The following is a 24,099-nucleotide window of genomic DNA, read 5'->3' on the forward strand; positions in this document are numbered from 1 at the left end:
CAGTTCTTATTAGCGACCCTCGAGGAACACACAAGGGCGCCCAGCTTCGGGAGAGGGGGTGCTCAAAAAATCACCAAGACCCACCCTCGGGGTCTTCTCCCTCAGACCCTTAAAGTCTGTGCTAAGCCTTTAAAGAAAAAGCTTTGGTAATTTGTTTCCTTAATGCCAAAAAAACAAGTGAAATTACAGCCACCAGTGCTGTTGGCCAACATGAAATCACGCTCTCAAAATCCTGGACACGGGACAAGGAGTTAGGTATCGGTCAAAAGAGAGAAAGAAAGAAAAGAAAAGGGAGGGAGGGGCCGAGGGAGGGAAGCTAGCTGGCTCAGATGAGCAGCGTGACTCTCTTCTTGCCCTCATCCGGGAAGCAGGGACGGAAACAGATTGGGTCCCCACTCCCACTGCATCCATCGGGGATGAAAGGTATTGATTCCCGAGACAAAAAGTATCCTGCAGTATTTTTTTCTTTTATATTACCCCCTCACCCATCCAAACACCTGTTCAGGAAGTCAGAACGACAGGGCAGAACGTGCTCGGAGCCTTGCTAACTGACGGCAACGAGAAAAGGAAACATTTCTAAAAATATAACGATGCTTGCTGGGAAAATAGGGTTCCGTGTACACAGAAATTCGCGGGAATACCTCTTTGGGGAGATGTTCCTGTAACTGTTTCTAAACATTCAGTTCTATACCGCAGAAGTCAAAACAAGCCCTGAGAACAGAGCAGCTTCCCAGACACAACTGGGGGTGCCCCCTGTCCTCCACAGCCAACTCCCCTTGAAGGTGGCTAAGGGCACAACAACTCTGCACCCCTGAACCGTGTGGGACCCGCTCTTCTGTTTTCGGATTTGCAAGTACTAAAGGGAAGCATGGGAGGGGTCAAGGCGAGACTTTTATAAAGGCACAAACCAGCCCCCTACACAGAGCATTGCAAACTTCTTTATTCCTTCAGTTTCAGCCCATTTGTTAATCTATTTACTCTAAGCAGTTGGAAGAAGACAGCAAAAGAAAACAAAACCAGGCTTTCTTCCTAGGAGGGGGAAAACGCGTCTCCTTGAACCCAAAGAACTCTCCCTCGCTGATACTCGCCTCCCCTGCAAGTTTTCTTGCTCCCTAACCTTGAAAACAAGAGCGCGTCTACAGCCCTCTGTGCTTGGCTCCAACGACCAAGTTGAGGAATCCTTATCTGAAAGACGAGTCCCAGCTGAGAAATGCAAACCATTTTGTAAAAGTTGGAAAGAAGAAAGTTCTGAGAAACTGAAGCTCATCTGTGCACAGAAACTTCCCTTCCTCCTAGGAGGCTTCTAGAAAGGTGAAGGTCAAGGCACATCCAGAAACTGATCACTCCTCAGTGAGGGAGCTCCATAAATTGTTACCAATTTGCCTCCTCGAGTAAAAAAGGCAGTTTTCATGCTAGCTAAGAGCACAGCGGCCAAAGGCAGCTGAGGCCCTCTTCTGTCCCCCACGGATGCCCCTGAGCTTAGTTGAGGCCTCCCCCGCCCCACGCAGGGAAAGAAGATGGCCCGCGGAGCCCCGTGCCTCTCATCTCTATAGCAACCAGAAACCCCCAACCAACCGTCAACCACGATAAACAGGAATCCCAAACAAAAACTCTCTCCTTCTCAATAACTGTCTTTGACAATATTCTAATTAAGTGCTTTCTTAAAAAGTTGGGGTCAGCGTGTTTGATGTGTGACTACAGTCAAACCACACCGCCCCATCTCCTCCTCCTTCCAGCCTTACCCTCAGGCACTTAAAGAAAAAAAAAATTTTTTTTTCCAGATTTCCAAGCCAGCTGTGACTGCACAGCTGTAGGGAACAAACCTGTCGGGAGAAACACACACACACACACACACACACACACACACACACACACCTCTCTAAGATACATACTAGAGCACACGGGTTTATTTTTTGTTTGGAGTGAGAGACACAGGACTAGCAGCTCTGGGCCTGCAAACGTGGTGCGGGGGCGGGGGCGGCCAGCAAACATGGGCACGAGCCTTAAGGACACTCGCATTAAAGAGAAAACATTCGACAGGGATGAAAAAGACACCGATACTCCGACATTGCTCAAATCCGTGGGTCCCTTTTTAGAATTAAAAAGGAAAATAAAATCTGGGGCCATGCTGATCCAGAACATCAGAGCAATGGGCTTCCCTGGTGAGAGCCTCCCCTAACACATTTTAATCGCCCGAAGTTGGCTATTTTTGTTGGCACTGGGTCCCTTTAAAGATTGTTTACAAATACTGAGCAATTGATATTTCCTAACTCAAGGGTATCCTGAATAGAAACAGAGTCCTGCTGGGCACAATGGGGATGCTCCCAGTCTGTCCCCACCAACCTGCCACCTCTGCTGGGAGCCTGGGGCACAGGGGGCCCCTGCTCTGGGAAAGCACCCACCCCCCCCACCCCAGCGAGACCACGTTTCCAGGTGGCCACGAGTGTCCTCCACCCTTTGCACATTGTTCACCAATTCTGCTGGCTCTGAAGCCAGATTTTTTTTTTTAATTTTATTTATTCATTCGAGAGAGAAGACAGAGAACATGAACAGGGGGAGGGGCAGAGGGAGAGGGAAAAGCAGGCTCAGGGCTCAATCCCAGGACCCCGGGATCATGACCTGAGCCAAAGGCAGATGATTAACTAACTGAACCATTCAGGCATCCCAGACAAATTTTCTCTTCCTACGCTTTATTGGGGCCTGGACTGAGGCCTTTTGTTGTTGCTATTACATATTGTCGTTTCAGATTTTTTTTTTTTTTTTTGGTTGGGTTCAGGGGTATTTGGAAGAGCCTATTTCTTTCCTTTCTTCCTTTCCTTCTTTTGTATCTATATTTTCACATGCTCTTTACGTGGCTTAAAGCTTGGCATCCATCTCAAACACATCTATAATGGACCAGGAGCCAAAATCTGTTTCTGATTATCACAAAGAAGTCAAGGTCCCCTGAAGGCTGGGGGGGTGGATGCAGGGAGAACCAGCTACAGGCCCCTTGAAAGGGTCAGGGACACAAACCGACTTCTGGGCTCTGCCCAGAGAGGAAACACTCCAGCCCCAGGGGCTGACGTTACCGCCTGACCCCACTCGGCCTTTGCTTATAAACTTCCCAGCCACTCACTTTGCAGAGCTTATAGGTGGGGACTCCACACCTAGTGGAACAGTGCTTTCTAGAAATCCTGGTGACTCTGAAAGGGAGAAGGGGGGGAGTGGAGAGGGACACATGAGCTCCCTCTCCCCTCCCCAAAAACCACAAGCCCCCACACAGAGAACACAGCTGCAGGAAGATGAAAAACATTTTATTGTTTAAAGAGTACCAGAGGATTTCTGGACATGGGCAATTTAAAATTAAATACCACTCTGTCACAGCCGTTAGCAGTTAAAGGTGAACGCGTTACTTTAAAAGCAAAATCATCCCTGCCAGAAGGGCTGCCTTCCATTGAGGGACCTAGAGGCCTCCTCCGTTATTCAAACTTTAATAGCCGGCCACCCAACTGCTCTGGACGGCCTCTCCCATAGACAGATTTTTCCGGGGGGGGGGGGGGGGGTAAAAAGTCTTGCTCTCTCCCTCCCTCCACAGAGCATAAAGTAAACGCTTTAGAGAAAGTGAGTAATATCTTGCGGCTGAGGTAAAAGACTCAATTATAAAACCTTCAGGAGGATTCTCAAGGAACATCTACCCACTGTGACAGCAAGTTATGCAAAACCCAAAGTGCAGCTCAAATATTTCCCCTCTACCCGCCCCCTGCCTCCTCCCACCCCTGCAAAACACACGGGAGGAGGAGGAAGCAGGCAAATGGGGGGGATGCTGCCATGAAAAATCGCTTCTGAGGCCTGGACACTCATCCGACATAAAGCAACAGCCCCCAATCCTGAAAGACAAGCCGGCCACACGCACATGCTTCTTTATCACCTCAGCAAGAACTAAGGCTCAGGAGGCCGGCACTAATTTTAGTACCAGATTTATTATGCAGCTGGGGGCAGGGATTCTTCAGCCTGTCCCTTGAACTATGCTGCCTTAGGACGGCCCCTCCGAGGAGCAGCGAGGCTAACACACAGAAACTTCCAGACTCCCGAGATCCGGGAATCCTTGGAAAACGCGGGGCTGGCCCTCCAGGGTGCTTCCCGGTCCTTTCTGGGCGTTCCTAAGAGCTCCCTCTAACTACAAGACTGCAACATACCTCCTACTTAGTGTCGGAAACAAAGTCACCCCAAGCAAAGACATGTAACCCCAAGGTCACAAAGCAAGGGACACCAACGTCGACTGAAACCAAGCCCGGGACTGGCAACTCCGGTCTCCCGGCTTTGATCTCAAAGGAAATAAAGCCAGAGAAGTCAAAGCGGGGACAAACTGTCACTGTTGACGTCCTCGGGCGGCCACTTCAACCTGGCTCCGTGGAACGTCCGAACTGAAGACAGACTCTCGGGTTGTTTTATCTCCATCAGGCTTTTCCACTTGGGGTGCTGGGCGTCCTTTGGTCTGCCGTTGGCCCCGGTTTCTCTCAGCGTCCCCCCACAGAGCAGGTCTGTCACTGGGTAGCTCTGGCGGATGGCAGTCATCCTGCCTGCTTTACTCCAGAAGGGCCTCTTCACACAAAAGGCCTCACTGAGGCAGAACGGGCTCACCTTTGATTTGCTCACCTCTCACATGTAAAAACAGCTCAGAGGCCTCTGCTGAGCACGGCTGCGCTCGGGGAAAGACTGAAATTCAGTCTGTTGCGAAACAAGCGTTTTTTAAAGCACTCTCTGGAAGGTGAGATCCTCGCTCGGGTTCTGCTCCAAGGGAGAGCTAAATGGAGCGGGCTGGAACGGAATTAGCCTCGGAGAACCCAGCCATACCCTCCGAGTAGCAACACCAACTCGCTGGAAGCGACTGGGAGAGTAAAGTCAGAGGTGCGTTTCAATCGCAAAGACAGAAGCAATTGGCTCTGAATCATTTTCAGCCTTTGCAGTTTGATAGGAAAGTATTATTATCAACCCAGCAGACGCAAGGGAACGAGAGGCCCAGCAGGACTCAGGATTGGATGGGGTCGCACCGCAGGCAGCGGAAGGGCCGCAGTCAGAATCTACATCCCTCACTTATGCCAAGCTCTCTCCGTAAGATCCACTCTTCGTGGCCACGCGTGGCCTTGGCCCTCTCGACTGAACAGGACAGGTGACACCGGGTCCATACGGGAGTGTGCCTCGCTGTCTATTCCACTGGATGAGCCCACGCAGACGAGCAAAGGCCAAGCCCCAGGGAGCCCACCCTCCTGCGACAACACCACATCCACCTCTGGGGGATGTTACCGTGTGGCCTTGTGCCCGACTCAGCAGGCCACACGCGGTGACGGGACCGTGCAGGTACCTCCCCATGGACCTGCAGCACGCACAGAACTTACCCAAGGGCCCCAAGATTGCAGAATGCCCTTTCCCCAACACCCACCTGTCCAGGCCAGCCCCACCCTAACTCCTTAATGGCTATCCATGGCCTAAAGCTATGGTCCCCAAAGTAGGGTTTAGGAGGAAAAGACGAGCTTTCATTTGTGTTTAGCTTTTTTTTAAAGATTTTATTGATTTATTTGAAAGAGAATGAAAGTGCCCCCATAAGCAGGGGGGGAGGGGCAGACGGAGAGAGAGAAGCAGACCCCCACCCTGCTGAGCAGGGAGTCCCATGAGGGGTTTGATCCCAGGACCCTGAGATCACAACCTGAGCCGAAGGCAGACACTTAACCAACTGAGCCACCCAGGTGCCCTGTGTTTAACTTTCTTCTCATCCTTTTTAACTTTTAATTATTTGTCTATGACTTACAGGGTATGTAGACTTTTAACACAATAGCACATGTATGTCGTTTGTAAGTAAATATACAAGTATACACTCAAAAAAAAGGTCTACCAAAAAAAAGGTCTACCAACATCACCGTGAGTGTGCAAAATTCCTGCCAGAGGGTTACGTTCAACCCTGAGTCTGGCCCATGTGCCCTGCCCATCTGCCGTGGGCACCAACATTCCCGATCTCAGCAAGGTGGGGGCAGGGGGCTCTGTCTACACATACCACAAGCCGAACCTGCCTCTCCCCTTTAGCACCACCCATTCAGCTGCTGTGCTAATTCACAAACACACCTCCCGTCAGTCCGCTGGTCTCCACCTCCAGCCAGACCACCCCCCTCCTTCAGGCAAGTCACAAACCAGTCTCCCCACATCTGCCTGAGGCTCCCACAAGCCCTCCTCCACACAGACTGCCACACAGATCTTTCCAAAACGCAAAACTGATCAGTTCCCACCCCTTCCTAAGCCCTAAGTGGGCCCCCCAATAGCCCTCTTGGGGTAAGAATAGAACCCAACCCCACACACATGGCCCAGCCTGACTGCTCTGCTCTCTTCCTCCCAGCCCTCTGCCCTCCAGCACATGAAATGCACCCCGATCCTCCCTCCTGAGGTCATGCTTACCTTCACCCTGCAAGCTCAGCCCCTATGTACTTCTCCGGGAAGCCTTCCCGAAACCCTACAGGAGATCCGGTATCTCCATTACACCCCCTGGAACAGCCTACAGGTTTTTGTAGCATTCACTGTAATTGTACTCGAAAAATAGATCCTGTGATAGGTTGTTTAACAAATGTGTCCCTGCCAGATGCAAATGCAGGGGCGGGGTGACCCTCCTCCCAGCTGGACCCCACTCCCCAGCTCTGGGTCTGGCTCAGGACAGGGCAGACATCTGCTGTGTGGTGAGTGAATCGATCCTTCAGCCCGCCCTCCTCTGCACAGTGTGCTCTGGCCTTTATCTGGCCTGCGCTGTGCTCATTTGCAAGTATATCCTTTCTCCTGAACCAGCGAGATGCTCTCCACCACAGTCCCTCTTTCCACCCTCCCTTCAAGGGAGTAATAATAGTCTAACAAGGGGCGCCCGGGTGGCTCAGTCGGTTAGGTGTCTGCCTTCGGCTCGGGTCGTGATCTCCAGGTCCTAGGATCGAGCCCCATGTCTGGGCTTCCCACTCAGCAGGGAGTCTACTTCTCTCTCTCTCTCTCTCTCTCTCTCTCTCTCGCTCTCTCTCCCTCTGACTCTCCTCCCCTGCTCATGACCTCTCTCTCTCAAATAAAAAAAAAAAAAAAAGCCTAACAACACCTCCTAGGATTTCCCCATCTTCAACACCTACTCAGGCCTGCCCTCGAAAAAGAGACCGACAAGCAGCTGGGGGACCCGGCTGGCCACAGCGAGCTGGCATCCACAGCGGCCGCCTAGGGCCTGGACCTGCCCCCCTTCGGCACTCCTGATGTACACTCAGGCCTGAGAGGCAGGTGCTGCTGCCGATCAGCACCACCTCACCCAAGTGGGGGAGTACAGTGGGAGAGGAAGCCATCAAAACACAGAACTCTGTCTGCCAAACACACTTAGGAACATTCTGAAATTGCAAATGGCCTTTGATCAGTCCTGCCTCAGTCACGCAAAGCTTCTGTATTTCAGACAGTACCAGACGTGGGTTTCCGAAAACGAACGTGGGTCTCCAGGTCCCACAGCGATCAGTTCCCCTCCACTTCTCCCCCCCCTCCTTCTCCCGCCGCCAGGGGGCTAAGATGTCGAGCGAGGGCGGCCCGATCCCCATGCCCACGGCGCAGTCTGGTGCCTCCAGCTGGGGACCGCAGGCCGGCCTACTGCAGACGTCCCTCCGCTCTGCGGGGCTCAGGGGCCAGTCACAGGCAGCACCCAAAGCTCCAGCCAGGCAGTTCAGGCAGGCCTTGCTTCTTTGACCACAAATCTGCCTCTGTGGGAAGCTCCGTCCAGGTCAGAAAGTCAACCTTCGCAGCTCAACTGTTTTCTTGCTGTGGCCGCTTCTGCTCCACACCTTGGTGTCTCAGGAACTTTTAGCCAGACCACTACGTAGCTGCAAGAGCAGCTCCCACACATAAAGAGCTAACCACCTTTCCGGCGCTGTGATAAGCGCTGTCTGAACACTGTGGCACGCAGTCCTTGCAACGACCCTGTCAGGTAGGTATTTGTAACCTCTTCTCCCCACTTTACAGGTCAGGAAACTGAGGACTCGCAAAGTTAAGCGAACTTCCTGAGGTCACCCAGCTAAGAAATTATTAGGCTATAAATAAAAACCCTAACACTGCCTGCCTCCTGAGCCCGTTCTCTTAAACCCTAAGCACTGCTGATTCCCACCACATATTCCCTCATTCTCCTTCAGTCCACGGATGGAGAAACTGAGGCACAGAGCTGCAAGGCAACTGGCCCGAGGTCACATTCAGCTATTCGGCACCGAACTCAGAACTAGAAGCCAGGTCTCTCCCACTGCAACTGGAACATTCACACCCACAGTCAGCCATCCTCCCTCCAGCCCCAAGCACCCCATCAAAAAGAGAACCAACCCAAACCCCCAGGCCAAAGAAGAAAGATCCCTAATGTGAGCCAACCTAAGGAGAGCAGGGCACTTCCTCCCTAGGTCTCCTGTCTCCTAACCGTACGGCAGAGCTCCCTGGCTCTCTGTGTCCTTGTCCTCTGCGCCACCCGCCCTGAAAAGACCTAGTCAGCACTGGGAAAGCTTGGGAAGCAGAAATCTTGAGCCTCAGCACACACTGAAGAGTCTCCCGGTGACCTGGCACTGAACGGGGGACCGCCTCAAGAGAAATCCGAGCGTCCCCCGATTTGGAACACGAGACACGAGTCGTGCCTCTTTTTGGAAGCCAAAGAAACGCACCTGCAGGGAAGGAAACTGAGGCAGAGAGCAGCGGCGGCCAGCTGGTCAAGGCCCCCGCCACCCGCGAGGAGTGGGTAGACAGAGGCAGAACTTCCTCGGGCCCCAGACGCCCCTGCGCGCCCGTCCAGCTCCTCCCTGCAGACCAGCAAGGGTCTCTCCCAGTTCTCTAGGAGTAGCCCCTCGTCGCCTTTCTCTGTATTTACCCCTTTGGCTTTTAAATCCAGAGAGTTTCACGAGGAGCAGGCACATGCGGAAAGGAGCTAACCTCGTCACCACGGTTGCAGCTCTCCTCATCAAGCAAGTGAGGTCTAAACTGGCTCCTAATTAATATTAACCCTCCAAATCAGAGTCATGCTCAGAAAACCCTGGATGAAGAGACACAGGGCGGGAGGGGAGTCTCCAATTTTCTTTTTACTTCATCTGGAAAATTAAGAGCACCGCTGATTTGAACAAGAAACCATCAAGGAAAGCAATCACAACTCCACATGGCCCGTAGCTTGATGGACTTGGATGTGTAAGCTGCCACTTTCATGAGCTGAAATTAAAACGGCTGTGGCAAGAATAGCAAGATGATGGCATGGGTCTGTCCCTCCTCCTTCACCCTCAGAAAACATAAAAAGCCCTGCAGGAGACTCTGCAGGAGATCGGGCAAGACATCCTCGTTTGACAAAACAAGGCAGCAGAAAACTGGTCCAAGTCTCTACCTCGGTCCTTCAGAGGAGGGTATCCCCCAAGACTCTGCACCTCAAAGGATAATGAAGGGGGGCAGTGGACACAGAGCAGCAGAGGGGGGCAGGGGTGCCTGGAGACCCTCCACTCCAAACTTAACACTTATTTGCTGTTCCTGCATTAATTACAATAAACTGCTCCATAGCCTAGCGATCACTTAATGGAGCAGCAAATATGGTTTTTTCCCTATAATTAGTCAATGTAATCTTCCACTCTTCCCCTCCTCCCGGCCACCCCCTTCCATCCTCCATACACTCACATTCACACATACCCCATCCCCTGCCCAGCATCCACTCATCACCATAATCTTGCTCCTTGTTCCTGGAAACATCTGGAAAATTCCACCTGATGGACATGAAGTGAAGGGGGCTAATCTGGAAAATGAGCACAGGATCTGGACACACAGACTGTAGATGCCCTAAGACATCAGGGGGCTTTCCCAGCCCTGACAGTTGATCGGAGGGTCAGGGTTCACGAGGCTGATGGCTGGGCACTAGGGGCATTTCCCGGAGCTCCGGTGCTCACGTCCATAGAGCAAAACCTACTGGTCTGTGTCCCCAAGTAAAAGGTTCTGTGAAAAGACACCATCCCCCACGCCAACATTCTCCCTCCCTCCCACTGTCCTCAGTCGCGGTCAGAAACCTAAGCACCCCCAAACCTCTTCAACCATGCTGCCCTGTCCTCCTGATTACCGCCAAATGTCAAAAGTACCAAAGCCACCTTCAAAGGCTTGTGGACACCATCTAAAGTTCCTGACCAAACAAAATCATTTCCCACCACTGGAAATTTGGGTTTTGTAAAACAAAGCCCCTAAGACAGCCCTTTTGCATGTAGATTAAGGATAAAAGCACCCCCTCTTACAGTCAGCTTTCTAAGGACTCATCCACTAACTCCAGAATCTCCAGCAAGAGCAGAATACTTTGTATCTTTCTCATTTTTCAAGATACAAAAAGAAAAAAGAAAAAAACAAAGAAAAAAACCCCTTCCCTGCGGAGGAAGGAATTCACATGTTCTAAGTGCCAACCATACACCGGGTGCCTGATTTACAGTGTCTCATTTCATCCCACAACTCTGTTACCCCCAGTTTTTAGGTACAGAATCGAAGCTTGGAAAAGTTTAGACACCTTCCCACGGTCACAGAGTCAGTGGCAGCACCGAATTCACTGCAGAGGCTTGAGCCCCGGAGCCATGCGCCTACCAAACTACATGCCCCATTTGTAATAGCACGAAACGCCCCTGAATCTGAATTACACCGTGATTCCACCTAATCACATATATTTACACACACACACACACACACACGTACACTCTTTTGTATTCCTCAATTGCTGAAGAAAAAAATATCTAAGGCCAGAGACCGCAGCACTGACCAGGTCTCCAACTACCATGCAAGGCAGATGGTGAGCATTTTGCCTGACTCTTCCTAACAATACTAACTCACACACCCAAAGTGCCTACTGTGCGCCAGACACCAGCACTCAACTCATGGAATCCTCACAACAAACCCAGGGAGGAGAGCCTGTTATTGTGTCCATTTCGCAGATGACAGAACTAAGGCATGGAATATTTAGGTGACGTGCTCAAGGTCACACAGCTGGGAAGTGACAGAGCAAGGATTCAAACTCAGCCTGCTTCCAGAGTCCAGGCTCTTCAACACTAAGCTACACCACTTCAACAGAAAGGAGTAAGAATAATAAAGTGGATGATTAAACATGGGACGGGAGATGGGGTGGACTCAGGTGCACAGCTGGAGCTTTATTTTTCCCGTATTTTCAGACACCACCTCTCCCACAAACTGTTTCCAGGATTTCTCTTCGGTGAACAATTGTTGTCTTCAAGCTCTCCTGTGAAAATCTGAGAACAAGAGCCCAGGAAGACCGAGGCGTTGGCCCGTAGGCAGCTTTTAAAGCCCGTGCACAGGGGGAGACGTTTGAGGATGCTTGAGTTCAAACCTACAAAGCACTTCCCCGACACATGGCGTTTTGTCTGGATGGCCCTGAGAAATGGTCATTTCCCATTAACACAATCAGCCCTTCTCGGGAAAGCCCAGGGGGTCTGCTCATCCCCCTCTCCATCATCTCTTTGCCGCTTGGGCAAGAACTCAGGTGACTGTTTCCACGGTGCGTTCTGCTCTAATCCAGCGGGGTCCTGCTGAAGAGGGGCAGCTGAAGAACGAAGGCTGTGAACACACAGGCTCTGAGCAAACAGGGTGATGGGGGTTATAAAGGCAAGCACAACACGCTGACGTGGCAGTGTGCCAAACAGAGGCTGCCCAGGCAGGACTTGTGCTCAAAAAGAACTTTAATTGAATTCTTTCAGCAAGTGCAGCAGAAAAATTCATAATGAGGTACCCCCCCCAACTATGTCACTCAGTTCTACACTTCTGTGGATCCACTGAAAAATCTCTTTTAACAAGGATGTGGGAACGTGTGCGGACGTGAACCTGAACATCGTGTTCTGCAGGGAAAAACAATGATCCAATCCATGGATTTTTATTTTCAAAGCGATTTAAGTAAGGCATTCTGCCATAATCAGCTTTACTGCCCCTATTAGTATAGGAAAACAAGTTCTGAACCTAGCTCCCTAGTGGAAAACGCAAAATTTGTATAATTAAAATTATACTTGTGAAATTCAAACACACTTTAATTTCCTAAGGGTCCCCTAATCAAGTCAGAAGTTCTTACTAAAACCAATTATCCGCTTTGAAAACAGAAGAGGAAACATACACATGTAACAGTCTTGTGGAGATTCACAGCCCGGTTTTTGCCTAGGCTCAAGCACCCCTTATGCAATCCTTTTTTTTCCCCCCCCCGGGGTGAAAGAGAAGGTGAACTACCGGCTGGTTTTTATTAAGCGTTATGTGTGTAAGTTTAAGCATTTTTGTTTGTTGGTTTGCCTTTAACTACAAAAAGGACACACTTGAGAGAGATCCCAGAGGGATCTGAACTGAAGGGGTAAAAAAATAAACCAGGGGAGCATCAATAAATACACACTGTTTCCACCCACCCCACCCACTCCAGCCTCCCTCGAACTTTTTTGCTTTAGATCTCGCAGCAGTTTTTCAAACACCTGCCCAGGACGGTTCAGGATACTCAGGATGCTCACTCCAATGCCATGCTGAGGAATGAGGCAGAGGAGAGCAGTTTCATTCCTGGAATGAGTGGACAATAGACCAAGAGTCCCAGGGTCCCACTGGGTAAGGCAGGTTTCTCACCTTCTGACCAGGTAATCTACCTGAAATGTGGCTGCTTTTCTTGAGTAACTGGAAAGTCTTGCCCAAGAGCAACGTGGAAATACAGAATACATTCCAAGGCACTAAAATATTTAAGAAGTAGTGGTTGCAATGTTCCATTTATACCATCAATATGAAATGTTATCAGGCTAAGGCTTTAGAAAAAGAAAGTAAAGTTACAAGCGAACAGGTTTTCTCCTCCTGCCTCCCTAGAATCCATTTCTGGGACGAGAATACTGACTTTTCTTCGCCCTCTTGGCTTTGGTGTTCCCAACAGTGGCCCAGCACTGTGACGCAGGCTCCAGCAGGGACCCGGAAGGTAAAGCAAAATGCCTCCAGGTTTAAAACTTTACTTTTCAGTAGGTGGAATCTGAGAACCTGCCACACATGGCCTCCCTAGGATGGCGAGTATCGAAGCCAATGGAGCAGGGTTTGGTGTCAAAACTTTGATCGCAGGGCCCTGGGAAACAGAGCGTGTGCACGCACACACACGCACGCCCACGCGAGCATGCAGAAGGAGACACAGTCAGCCGAGAGCCAGTCATGGGAACCGCTGCTTTGCTGGTTCCTTGCCTCCCTCCCACCAGAGCGGCCACCTCATTAATGTCACTCAGCATCGCGTTTTGCTACACTAGGTCTTTCTGCGTGCCGTTCCCGCGGGCAGCCCAAAGCCGGCTTCCATTATAAACTTCTGTTCCTTGGGAAACTATCAAAAGCTTTGACTGGAGAAGAGAAAAAACTTCCAGAGGGCCTCTCTGCTCGCTCCTCCAAGTTTTTTCTCTGTGGTTGCTTTATTCAAAATCACTACACACACAAACCGTGCTCTGAAAGTCATTTACAACATGGCAGCTAAAAAAAAAAAAGAGAGAGAGAGAGAGAGAGAAAGAAAGAAAAGAAGAACAAAAAGGGGAAAAAAAGAGCTGGTGATCACTATGGCCCGTCTACCTGCAATTGCCCAAAGAGAATAATTCATTTCGGTGGAGGATATGGATGAAGCCCTGAATACATTCCAACTCCGTTTTCTGTCCTTCAAAACAATAAAAATGTAAAAAACCCCGATGAAAGAAGGCCTGAGGTGGCAGGAATGAGAATCTCTTGACCCCAGGGAATTTATTCTCCTGGATCTTCTAAAGCACTCTCTCCCCAGAATGCATCATCAAGACCATTTTATTAGATTTTTCTAAACCCTTGAAATTGTCACATAATTGAAACAGAAACAGCAATTTAGAGCTCCGAATGGATTTCTTAAAAAGAAGATTCTGGGCTGGCCCCAACATCCCCTCCTTGGCCGCTCTCGCCCCTAACCTAAATTTAAGACCGTTGCACACAAAACCCGATTTATCTTTTAAATCCTCCCTTGCCATAAAAGTTACACATTCCCCTAATGCCTTAGATTTCAGGACATTTGGGAGAAACTCATCCCAGACAACAGGCTAAAAAAAGAATCCATTAGCATTAACTTGCCTGTCACAGTCAGTGACAAATAAATGAATGCGATGCTTTCAGATCAGTCATTGGTGGAACTACCCCCAGGCAGATAAAGACCAGGCCTGGGAGAGAGAAGGCTCACGGAGAGACCTCTCACACAGCAGTGTCTTAGCTGTCCCCTAGCTGCTCCCCAGGACTTCACTCTCAAAGGCATTAAAAACACAGCTATCAGATACAGAAAAGGAAATGCATTCCCCATGCCCACCAAGCAACCCCAAGACGAAGGACGCATGCTATCTCCCCTTCAAGAGCCAGGACCCTGGGAGCAGACCCAGCCACTGGACATACCATTTCCCGAATCTCAACGTGCTATTCTATCCATCACCCCTAGGAAGGACAACAGTACCCACAAGCCGCTAGGTAAGGTCCTCGTACAATCTAGCCAGTGCCATCTTTGGGAACAGTAAGAGACAACCAATGCTTATACTGGGTCACCCTAGGCCCTTCGTGTGCAATAACCCATTTAATCTCCTGAACAAATCTAGGATGGAAGTGCTGTGAAAACCCCCATTTTACAGGTGAAGAAATAGAGGCACACCACCATTAAACGATTTGTCCACAATTCCCTAGCTGGGAAGTGGCATTCAACTGTGCCAAGAAGGTTCTTACCTTCTTGGTAAGCAATGGAAACTAAACTGAAGCTTCCTGGCCAGACTACACCAAAATCTATTCCTATTCCTCGGCCTGAGCACTTTATAGCAGTCGGGCAAAGCACGCGAACCTAAAAATCTACCCACAGCGGGGGTAGATTTTATTGGATGCAGCGGGGCTTTGTGGTTAAGAGAGCTGAGACTTGGAATTCAGACAGACTTTGGTCCAAAGGCCAACACTGACCCTTCCTAGGAGTACGGCCCCAGGAAAGCTGCTTACCCTCCCTGGGCCTCGGTTTACCATTCTGCAAGGCAGAGAAAACACAAAGCACTGCAAAGGACTGGTGTCAGGATGAAGTTAAAGGAGATTAATCATACAGAGGCTTAGCACAGTGCCTCGAACATACTGACTCACAACAAGTAACAGCCATTATTTTGGGTTAGGATTTTTCTTCTTCATCACTGAAGGTCTCAAAATAAAATAAAGAAGTACAGCAGGCGGACATACACCCTGGGAATAACTTCCCAGATCCCTGGGAACTTGATGTTATCTACCCTTGAAAGAGAGAGAGAACAGAGATAGCTTGTTGTATACGTGGGACCCAGTGGGACACCTGCCCCAGCGGGACCAACCGCCCTAGAGCCTGGGCCCCTACCATGTACCACGAGGTGCTCAGGCCCCAGCCCACACTTGCTCACACCTCTCGTATCACACGGTAGGCACAGGTCATGATTCCAAAATCTCATGTTCCTCACACCAGGCAGCCACTCTGAGAGAAAGGTGACCCCAAGCAGACCTCTGAAGGCACAGGCTTCAGAGGTCTGAGCCCCAGGGCACGCACCCTGGTGATACACAGACAATCTGTGATTTCCGCACCAAGAAATGACATCTCGTTGTCTACACACAGCAAGGTCAACAACACGGCTTAGGCGAGGACAGAGTATAGAACTTTGGGATTTCGTCTCTATCATGGCCCCTAGTTAAGAAGGTAAAGAGGTGAGGAAGGGAAAACATAGAAGCAAGAGAAGGACAGAGCTCTTCGCGGCTGCCGCACACCCCAAAGGGCAGGGGTGGTATCTGCCAAGAACATCACTCCTAGAGAAGGCTCAGCAGCCAGAGAGAACACAGTATGAATGACGCAGAAGGCACAGATCCAGGGTGGGAGGGTCTCCATGAAACCACACCAGCCACAGTCCTATCCCCAGCTTCCAGATTGATCCAAAAGAGCTCAGAACATTGTACGGGGCATCTCCGTGATCGTGCACACACAAAACAGGTTCCCCAGCACATGCCAAATAAAGCCCAGACTCGTTTGCTTTGCCTGGCATTCAAGGCAACCCAACCTGGCCCCAGCCTGCTCTCCACGCCTCCACCCCGAGCACCGTGCAACACACGCCCTTCGCTGCAGCGGCCCACTGACCTCTCCTAGCTCCTCGCATTCCTGCCATTCTTCCCTCCTTCCTGTTCCTCAGGATCTGGGGCAAAGACCACCTCCTCTGAGAAGCTATCTTAGCTCTTCCTTCCTCTGAAGACCGTTCCTGCTGCTCTGCTGTGTTTCTCACACCCTCTCCTGTTCCACAGGTAGCAGCCGTCCTCCCAACCAGAGGAGCTAAGACCCTTGAAAACAAGAACCGTGTCACCTTTGCCGTTTTGCATTCATTCCACCTACGTGGAGACTGATGGTGTGCGGAAGAGCGGCAGCAAAAGCTAAGGTTTGTTTTTTTGCAATTAATAAAACATGTTTGTGTCCTTAGACTTCATTGTCCAGTGCAGACAATAAGGCATGAACCTAAATAACCATAAAACTCAGAACAAAGCGCCTAACACAGTTCCCGATGCTGAGCAGAAACTTGGTAAATAATTGCCCAAAGGCCGAGAACGGCAAGTGAGCGCACGGAAGATACAGTCTCTCCCCGCCCGACCCTCACTCTTACCCTACTGTGGTTGCACACCTGTCAGCATGTTAGGTACTCATTCACTTGCTCAGTACTTATTTGCCCCCATAGAGTGAAAGCCCCATGAGGGCAGGGACTTTTTGGTCTTATTCTCCACACCGTCCCCAGAACCTCACACAGGCCCTGGCACACCAGAGGTGCTCAGTAATGTTTGGTGGATAAATATATGAATCCGTGCCCAGCACAATGCCTAACGAGTGTGTCAATAACTTTTTGCAAATTTATTACTGTTTATTATTTGCTAACTTATTATTACTGTTATTATATTATTACAGTTTGCCATAACCAAAGAAAAGGTAAAACGCTAAGGAAATCCAGAGAAAGAAGTACTACATGGAAGTGAGAGCAGAAACAGCTCTGTGGAAAAGGTAACCCAAGTCGGGCTTTGAAAGAGAGGCGTGTGGTACACAGGCCAGAGCAGAAAGGACAGTGCAGATAGGGATGCACAAAAGGGCAGCTATTCCGAGAAGGGGGAACGTGCAATTTCAAGGCAGCAAAAGGGAGAAGAGTTGAGAAGTAAGCTGGAAGAAGACACACCTTGTACAGATCTTGAACGACCCTAGCTACCTGGCTAAGAAGCTCAGACTTTGGTGGGCACTGAGGGTTTCCTGAATCCCCCCAAAAGTGGGTGCACAGAGTCAGCAATTAAAAACAATCAAACAGGGTGCCTGGGTGGCTCAGTTGGTTAAGCGACTGCCTTTGGCTCAGGTCATGATCCTGGAGTCCTGGGATCGAGTCCCACATCGGGCTCCCTGCTCAGCGGGGAGTCTGCTTCTCCCTCTGACCCTCCCCACTCTCATGCTCTATCTCATTCTCTCTCTCAAATAAATAAAATTAAAAAAAAAAAAAACAATCAAACAAGCTCTTATTCAGTGAACACACCAGATCAAACAAGCAAACAGAGATGATGAACTACATCTCCCTTTTGGATTCCTGGGACTTCCGGCCAGAGAACGTTCAGGTTTAAAAACACAAAAGGAGGGCGCCTGGGTGGCTCAGTTGGTTAAGCGACTGCCTTCGGCTCAGGTCATGATCCTGGAGTCCCGGGATCGAGTCCCGCATCAGGCTCCCTGCTCAGCAGGGAGTCTGTTTCTCCCTCTGATCCTTCCCCCTCTCATGCTCTCTCTCTCTCTGTCTCATTCTCTATCTCAAATAAATAAATAAAATCTTTAAAAAAAAAAAACACACACACACACACAAAAGGACAGGAAGAACAGATGCCACCTCAGGGGGGCACCCAAGAGGGTCGGCTGGTTCCTCAGAGAGTGCCTCCCTCCTCCTCTCTTCTTGCAGCGGCGGAGGGGTCTCACCTGCCCGCCAAAGACATCTGACATAGAACAGAGGAGCTCCGGCTTCTCGGCAGACTGACCTTAACGCTGAAAGGAAAGCATGCAAGGCAAGGCAGAATCTCGGGAAAGGACATTTGTAGGATGGGGCGCCCCTCCTCCTGAGCGGACACCTGCTGCTGACCGGAACGCAGGAAGGAGCCGCGCTCCCCGACAAGAAAGCGGCTAAGCCACTAATCCCCCAGGGTCCTCGAGGTTGTGGACAAGGCTGCACACACACCACCACGTCCCCGCTGGGAACCAGAAACCCACCGGCAGGCTGGGTAACTGTGGCCGGCGAGGTGACAGCCACAGATCATCCGGGATGGCACGAAGCTAGAATGACCCGACCCACCGCAGCAGGGGAAGGCCAGATGCCGAGAACTCACCCCTCGCCCGCCCTTGAGAAGCTGCCAAGAAACCACTCCCCCGGAACAGGAGGTGCCTGTGTAAAACGCTCGTGCTGTGCTGCACCCATCTGGACGGATGCATGCGTAACAGAGAACCTTCCAGGCCCCGGAGCCTCATCAGTGCACGAGACAGGAGCAGGAAAACCTGGCTTCGCTCAACCTTGCCACAACTTAGCTGTGTGCCCTGGCGCTGCCAACCTAACTTCCCCGCATGTCAGCTGCCTCCGCCCTGAAAAAGGTGGGCTGGATTCATCTGGAGCACCGAAGTCAGCATCCGGCGACGTCAGGAGGCAGGGGGCTTACGTTCCAATCAGGATTTTTCTTGCGTCATTTTCCATTGTAGCTTTTCTTATTCAACAAAGATAATTCGATAATGGGGCGCCTGGCTGGCTCCATTGCTTAGAGCACGTGACTCTTGATCTTGGGGTTGTAGGTTCGGGCCCCATGTCGGGCGCGGAGAGGACTTAAAAATGGTAGTAATGATAAATAATTCTATAATAATGATACCAGCAGACACCTGCTGGCACCACCTTGTGGCAGGCTCCCAGCAAAGAGCTCTGCATTCACGCTGAAAACCACCCCACGCTGGGCACTACACCCCTGTTTTAAAGAGGAAGAAACTGAGGCGTAGAGGGGCCCACGTGGGGTGCCCATGGTCACCCAGCTGCCAGTGAAGCAACTGGAAATAGGCTGAAGAAATGAGATCTCCATGGATCAACAGATAAGGTTCTGGCCTCTGACACGTAAGGAGGAAAATGGCAACCTGGGGAGCAGAGAAAGCTTTATGACACATGAGGATAAGTAGGGCAGATGGGGAGTTACACCCAGACTCGCCTGTGCCCCTAAGAGGTTCGACAGCCTCTTGGTTTTTCCACACGAGAAGAAGAACCCACGAGCTTGAGCAAAACTCTTGCAGGCAGCCAACACTTCTGCCCAAAGGGACTGACAAAATGAAATGACATGATTGATCCCAATCATGCCCGTTCCTCCAACGGCTTCAAATTAAGTCATCTTTTTTAGAATAGCACGACCATTTTAATTTTTTAAAAGACAGAGGGGAAGAAACTCTTACATATTTTACAAAATGAAATAATCATCCAGCAAAATAGGAAGGCACAGAACGGACCCATCGTCTTCTGATCAAAATGTACTTTGCTAATTAACGGCCACTAGTCTCCAAAGAGTCGCCCCTCGACTAGTTAATAAAGCCCCATTATACTTCACTTGAGAGGTGAACATTTACATCGCAAAGGGGGATGAATGAACTGCAGGATTCAAAGCCCTTCCTTCGGATCGCTCATTAAAATTCTGGTCAAAACGGATTTTTATTTATATGATACATTAAAGAATATTATGACAGTACTAATATGAAATCTGCTCCTCACTGCCACCGCTTTGCTTTCGTATTAAGTTACAGTTTCTTTCCACTAGTCTTGTTTTAACACCTCCACGAATATTTCTCTGGCGAGTGCTAGCAAACAGAGACGGCCAGAAAGCAGAGAAATGCATTTTAACTGAAACCCACGCTGTATCATTGACAAGCTCCTCACACAGCCCCCGAGGAGGGGCGCAGTTCACCTCGCACCGGGACCCCGACACGTCCACATACAGAAGTTTTATTGAAGGGAGATAAACAAAAAATAAGTAAGGGTGACTTAAACTCCTAGACTCCCTGCCAGCCAGAGTTTGGCCTCCAACACTAACTTCAGTCTGAAATCCCCGTGGCCGGCTCAAATTCTATCAGAAAAGAACCGTTGACAAGAAAGGCACTTTCTCCCCATCCTGCCCCAACTCCCAACCAGCACACACCTCGCCAATTCCCCAGCCGCTTCCCTGGAGCTGAGCAAAGTCCAGAGCCCTGTGAAAGGGTGCCCCTCCACACGGCCAGCCAGAGTCACCCCACGGGATGACATCACAGGGGCTGGGTGAATCACCCAACCAGGGACCTTCAAAGTCCGCGCACGCTGGCTACGGTTCAGCTCCTCACAGCCTGACCACCACCCTGCGCTGCATCCTCCACCCGAACGGACAGGTGATACCCCTAGATCCTGCCACAGGATAGCTCACCGGGCAGGGGCCCGGTTCTGGAGCTAGGCTGCCCGTACCCCACTTCTCAGCCCACGTGTGCCTCGGTTTTCTCATCTATAGATTGGACATAATCCTAGTGCCCACCTCTCAGGACACAGGCGAAGACTGGATGAGTTGATATACGTAAGGACCCTACAACAGTGCCTGGCACATAAATTCAATTAACGTCATTATGATCACTAGACCTCTCTTGGCGACTGGTATGAGAGCCTAACAAAATTAACAGTAAAAACAGCAGGTAATACATATGGTATTACCACGCGCCAGGTCTTTTTTTTTTTTAAGCACTTTACCTTTATTAATTTATTTAATCCGCAAAAAACCCCAGTAAGATGGAGTATATGAGATTCCAAGAAACCAAACGATTTGCCCACATCCACGCAGCGAATGAGGGGCAGAGCCGGGATCCAAACCCAAGCCGCTGTGCTTGAAGATAACAAAAAGAAAGATGATTAAACCAACAAAAATAATGATAATGGTGACGATGGGGATGGATGAGGCCCTCACCCCGTGCCGGGCTCTTTCATTCTCCACAGCAACCTTGTGAGGGAGCTACCCCCATCACTCACCTTTTACAGAAGAGCAAACAGGCCAGGAGAGGTGGTTTGCTCAGTGTCTTGGGACCTGAGATGCAGATGGAGATAACAGATAGGAAAGTCCTTGGGAAAGGGTGCCATAAAAAGCAAGGTATTGTTATGCAATCTCTAGAACTCCACAGAAAGATGTCCTCCCCCAACTGGTATAATATTTGCTCACATCTAAAAGTCTGACAATCCACCTAAAACATCCCAGACTCCAGGTTGGGGGCGGGGGAGGGGAGGTGGACACTTTGACAAGTTCAAGAAATAGTGTATCTCGTTTTCAAGTTGAATGCATCACCGAAAAACCAAATGCCAGAGTATGTTAAAATGAAATACAGCTTTCCTGGTTTAAAAAAAAAAAAAAAAAAAGTGGTGGGAGTGAGGGGTGGGCAACAAGAGGGAAGAGAAAACAGGTCAAACCCATGGTTTGACCAAGTCAGGGATTTTTCCAGTTTCCTTCTAGGTTAATCTGATCCTAGTTCTGGGTGATCAAATGACTAACCTGGAAATTTGAAGATTCACACTTATGGAAGAAACAGCAATTCTTCCAAACCCAGGAAATACTGCTAATTCTGGAAAGCCTCTGAAATGTCAAGGATCACACACAGTTTGAAAAGCAACCTTTACACAGTTAGCAGTCCGAAAGTTTGTGTTCAGTACAGAAATAATCTAACCTCTTCGGTTCATTGATTCCTATTATTTGCTTAATCATTAGGGGAAAAAAAATACCTTAAGAAAGTATTTTTGGGGCGCCTGGGTGGCTCAGTTGGTTAAGCGACTGCCTTCGGCTCAGGTCATGATCCTGGAGTCCCTGGATCGAGTCCCGCATCGGGCTCCCTGCTCGGCGGGGAGTCTGCTTTGTCCTCTGACCCTATCCCCTCTCATGTGTTCTCTCTCTCTCATTCTCTCTCTCTCAAATAAATAAATAAAATCTTTAAAAAAAAAAAGTATTTTTGCTCTATTTACTTAAGAGATTTGTGTTTCCTTTGAAAGAAAAGAAAGGAAAAGAAAAATTACATGGGGAAAAAAAAAGGAAGGAAGGACGGACCACATGGCAGGCTCCAGACCTGAAATTCTCAAAATGTCATCCACAAGGGCCAACTTTTTCTTCATTAAAGTGCTTCATCCCTCCCCTTACACAATTAAAAGGTTCCACCTGTGGGAGACTATGCTTGAAGAAATAAATGGAATTTGCAAAAGCAACAACTCTTTCCCTTTATGACCTGTAATCCGACGCTTCACCTTTTCCCCCCTTCCCTAAAAGAATGCCAAGGCCACAAGCTACAGGAAAAGTCTACCTCTCAATATTACATAGGGAGGAAAAAAGTATAATTAAAACGTGTGATTTTAACATGTTAAGCCCATAAATTTCACCCTCGGTTCCAGGTAGCTCTGTTCTCATCCCCACAGCTGGCAAGCTCAGCGAAAACTATGTTAGCCACACACTTGTGAAAGAGTGAAGGCCGATCTCGACCCTCTAAGCAAATCTTGGGGTACCACTCCTCCAAGGTTATAACAGACTCAGAGCTTCTCCCCCAGGCCCCAGCACTTGAAAATGTGCCCTGATTGATCCTACCAACCTGAAACCAAGACATCCAATGCCTCCTCTGTCAGATTCAGGGCTTTATGGGTCTACAAAGTCGTTTCTCCAAGGAAAGACAAGCTGTTTACTCAAATTCTACTCCTCTCCATAAACTCCAAGTTGTAAGGGCCTCAAAAGAGAACCCTCCAAAAGACAGTCACAAGGAAATGTCCAAGTCTTCCAGATAGGATCTTGGCAACGCTTAAAAAGTAAATAGAACATTTGCATAAATATTGCAACAGACGGAGCTCTGTCCTGCCACGAAGGATCAGGCTTGCCCCTGCCCCCTGTTGGATGCTCAGAACCCACCTCAGGATGGCTAAATTGCAGACGCACGCGATTATCTTGCGGAGCTCCTTGCCTGGTCTGGACTCTCACAGCCACATGCTGATACCGTGAAGGTACCTGAAGGCACCAGGTTTCAACACTTGATTGCCAGTACTCTGTTTGAAATTCAAAATCCTTGGCAACCATCTCTGAGTGCTAAAATCCTATTACTGATTCTCCTACTTACCTTGGGTTGCGCCCGACGAGGAAATGCAACTTTGGGGTCAATCTGGGGGGGGGGAATGGGAAAGTAAGAGTCAATTCCAGTATTTGGAGGAGAGGGAGAAAAAATTATGATTAATCACCTAATTATTAATCACTCATTTCTCAGGCTTATAACCCAGCTTTTAGTAACTTCTCAGGCAACTCAAAAGTTCCTTAAACTTTGATCCAAACTTTACTCATCCCTCCCACAATGTAACAAATAAAGGAGCCTCTCTAAAATGTCCTACCATGTATTTCAACGTGTGATGTTCTTAATAAATCAGATCTCACATGTTCTTATCTAAGCAAGGGCTTCTCTTCTGCAGACACTGGACATTGAATGGTACCTGCATCTAATTTGCAATGCAGGACTGGGACAAAAGATGGGACCATCATCTCTGAAAAAAAAAATCGTAACTTGAAAAATTAAACATAAGAATTTTTCAGCAGTCGGTAACTGGATAGGAGATCTTCTCCCCAATGATAACTAAACAAGGCAGGTGGAAAAGGGGATTCCAAAAATTTTTTAAATCATCAACACCCAAAAACTCCCCATGGACATCCAACACTATGGCTTGAGTTCATTCATTCGTGTTGGCAAAAGTACAGTTACCTGAGTTAGCCAAAAAGACAGTTCATTCTGTAGTTAGACCACAAGAGGAAGCAGGTGTCAAAAGCTATGGAACCTAACCCAGTTCTTAAAAAATAATAATAATACTACAATAAAATAAAAGGAAACACATCCACTAAAACTACCCGGATTTTAAAAATCACAGAGTGTAGAAATCTATCAGCAACCTAAACCCAAATTACAAAAGTAAGGTCATCATGGGGAGAGGGTAAAAAAAAAAAAGAAATAGGAATCTACTGTAACAATTAGGGTATTCTTCCTACCCCAACCCCAATCAGAATGGAAAA

The 24,099-nt window shown here is 49.2% G+C and overlaps 1 protein-coding gene across 3 annotated transcripts in view; it reads right to left on the reverse strand.

Annotated features, from left to right (window-relative positions):
* MSI2 (musashi RNA binding protein 2) overlaps positions 1-24,099 on the reverse strand; it is a 382,163-nt gene that overhangs the window by 353,337 nt on the left and 4,727 nt on the right. For all 3 annotated transcript variants that reach the window (XM_021704471.2, XM_021704472.2, XM_044921800.1), the window contains exon 5: positions 23,165-23,206. In XM_021704471.2, the coding sequence (XP_021560146.1) occupies positions 23,165-23,206 (42 nt within the window). The remainder of the gene's footprint in view (positions 1-23,164; positions 23,207-24,099) is intronic.

This window comes from Neomonachus schauinslandi, chromosome 15 (genome assembly GCF_002201575.2).
Source record: "Neomonachus schauinslandi chromosome 15, ASM220157v2, whole genome shotgun sequence".
NCBI classification, from domain to species: domain Eukaryota; kingdom Metazoa; phylum Chordata; class Mammalia; order Carnivora; family Phocidae; genus Neomonachus; species Neomonachus schauinslandi.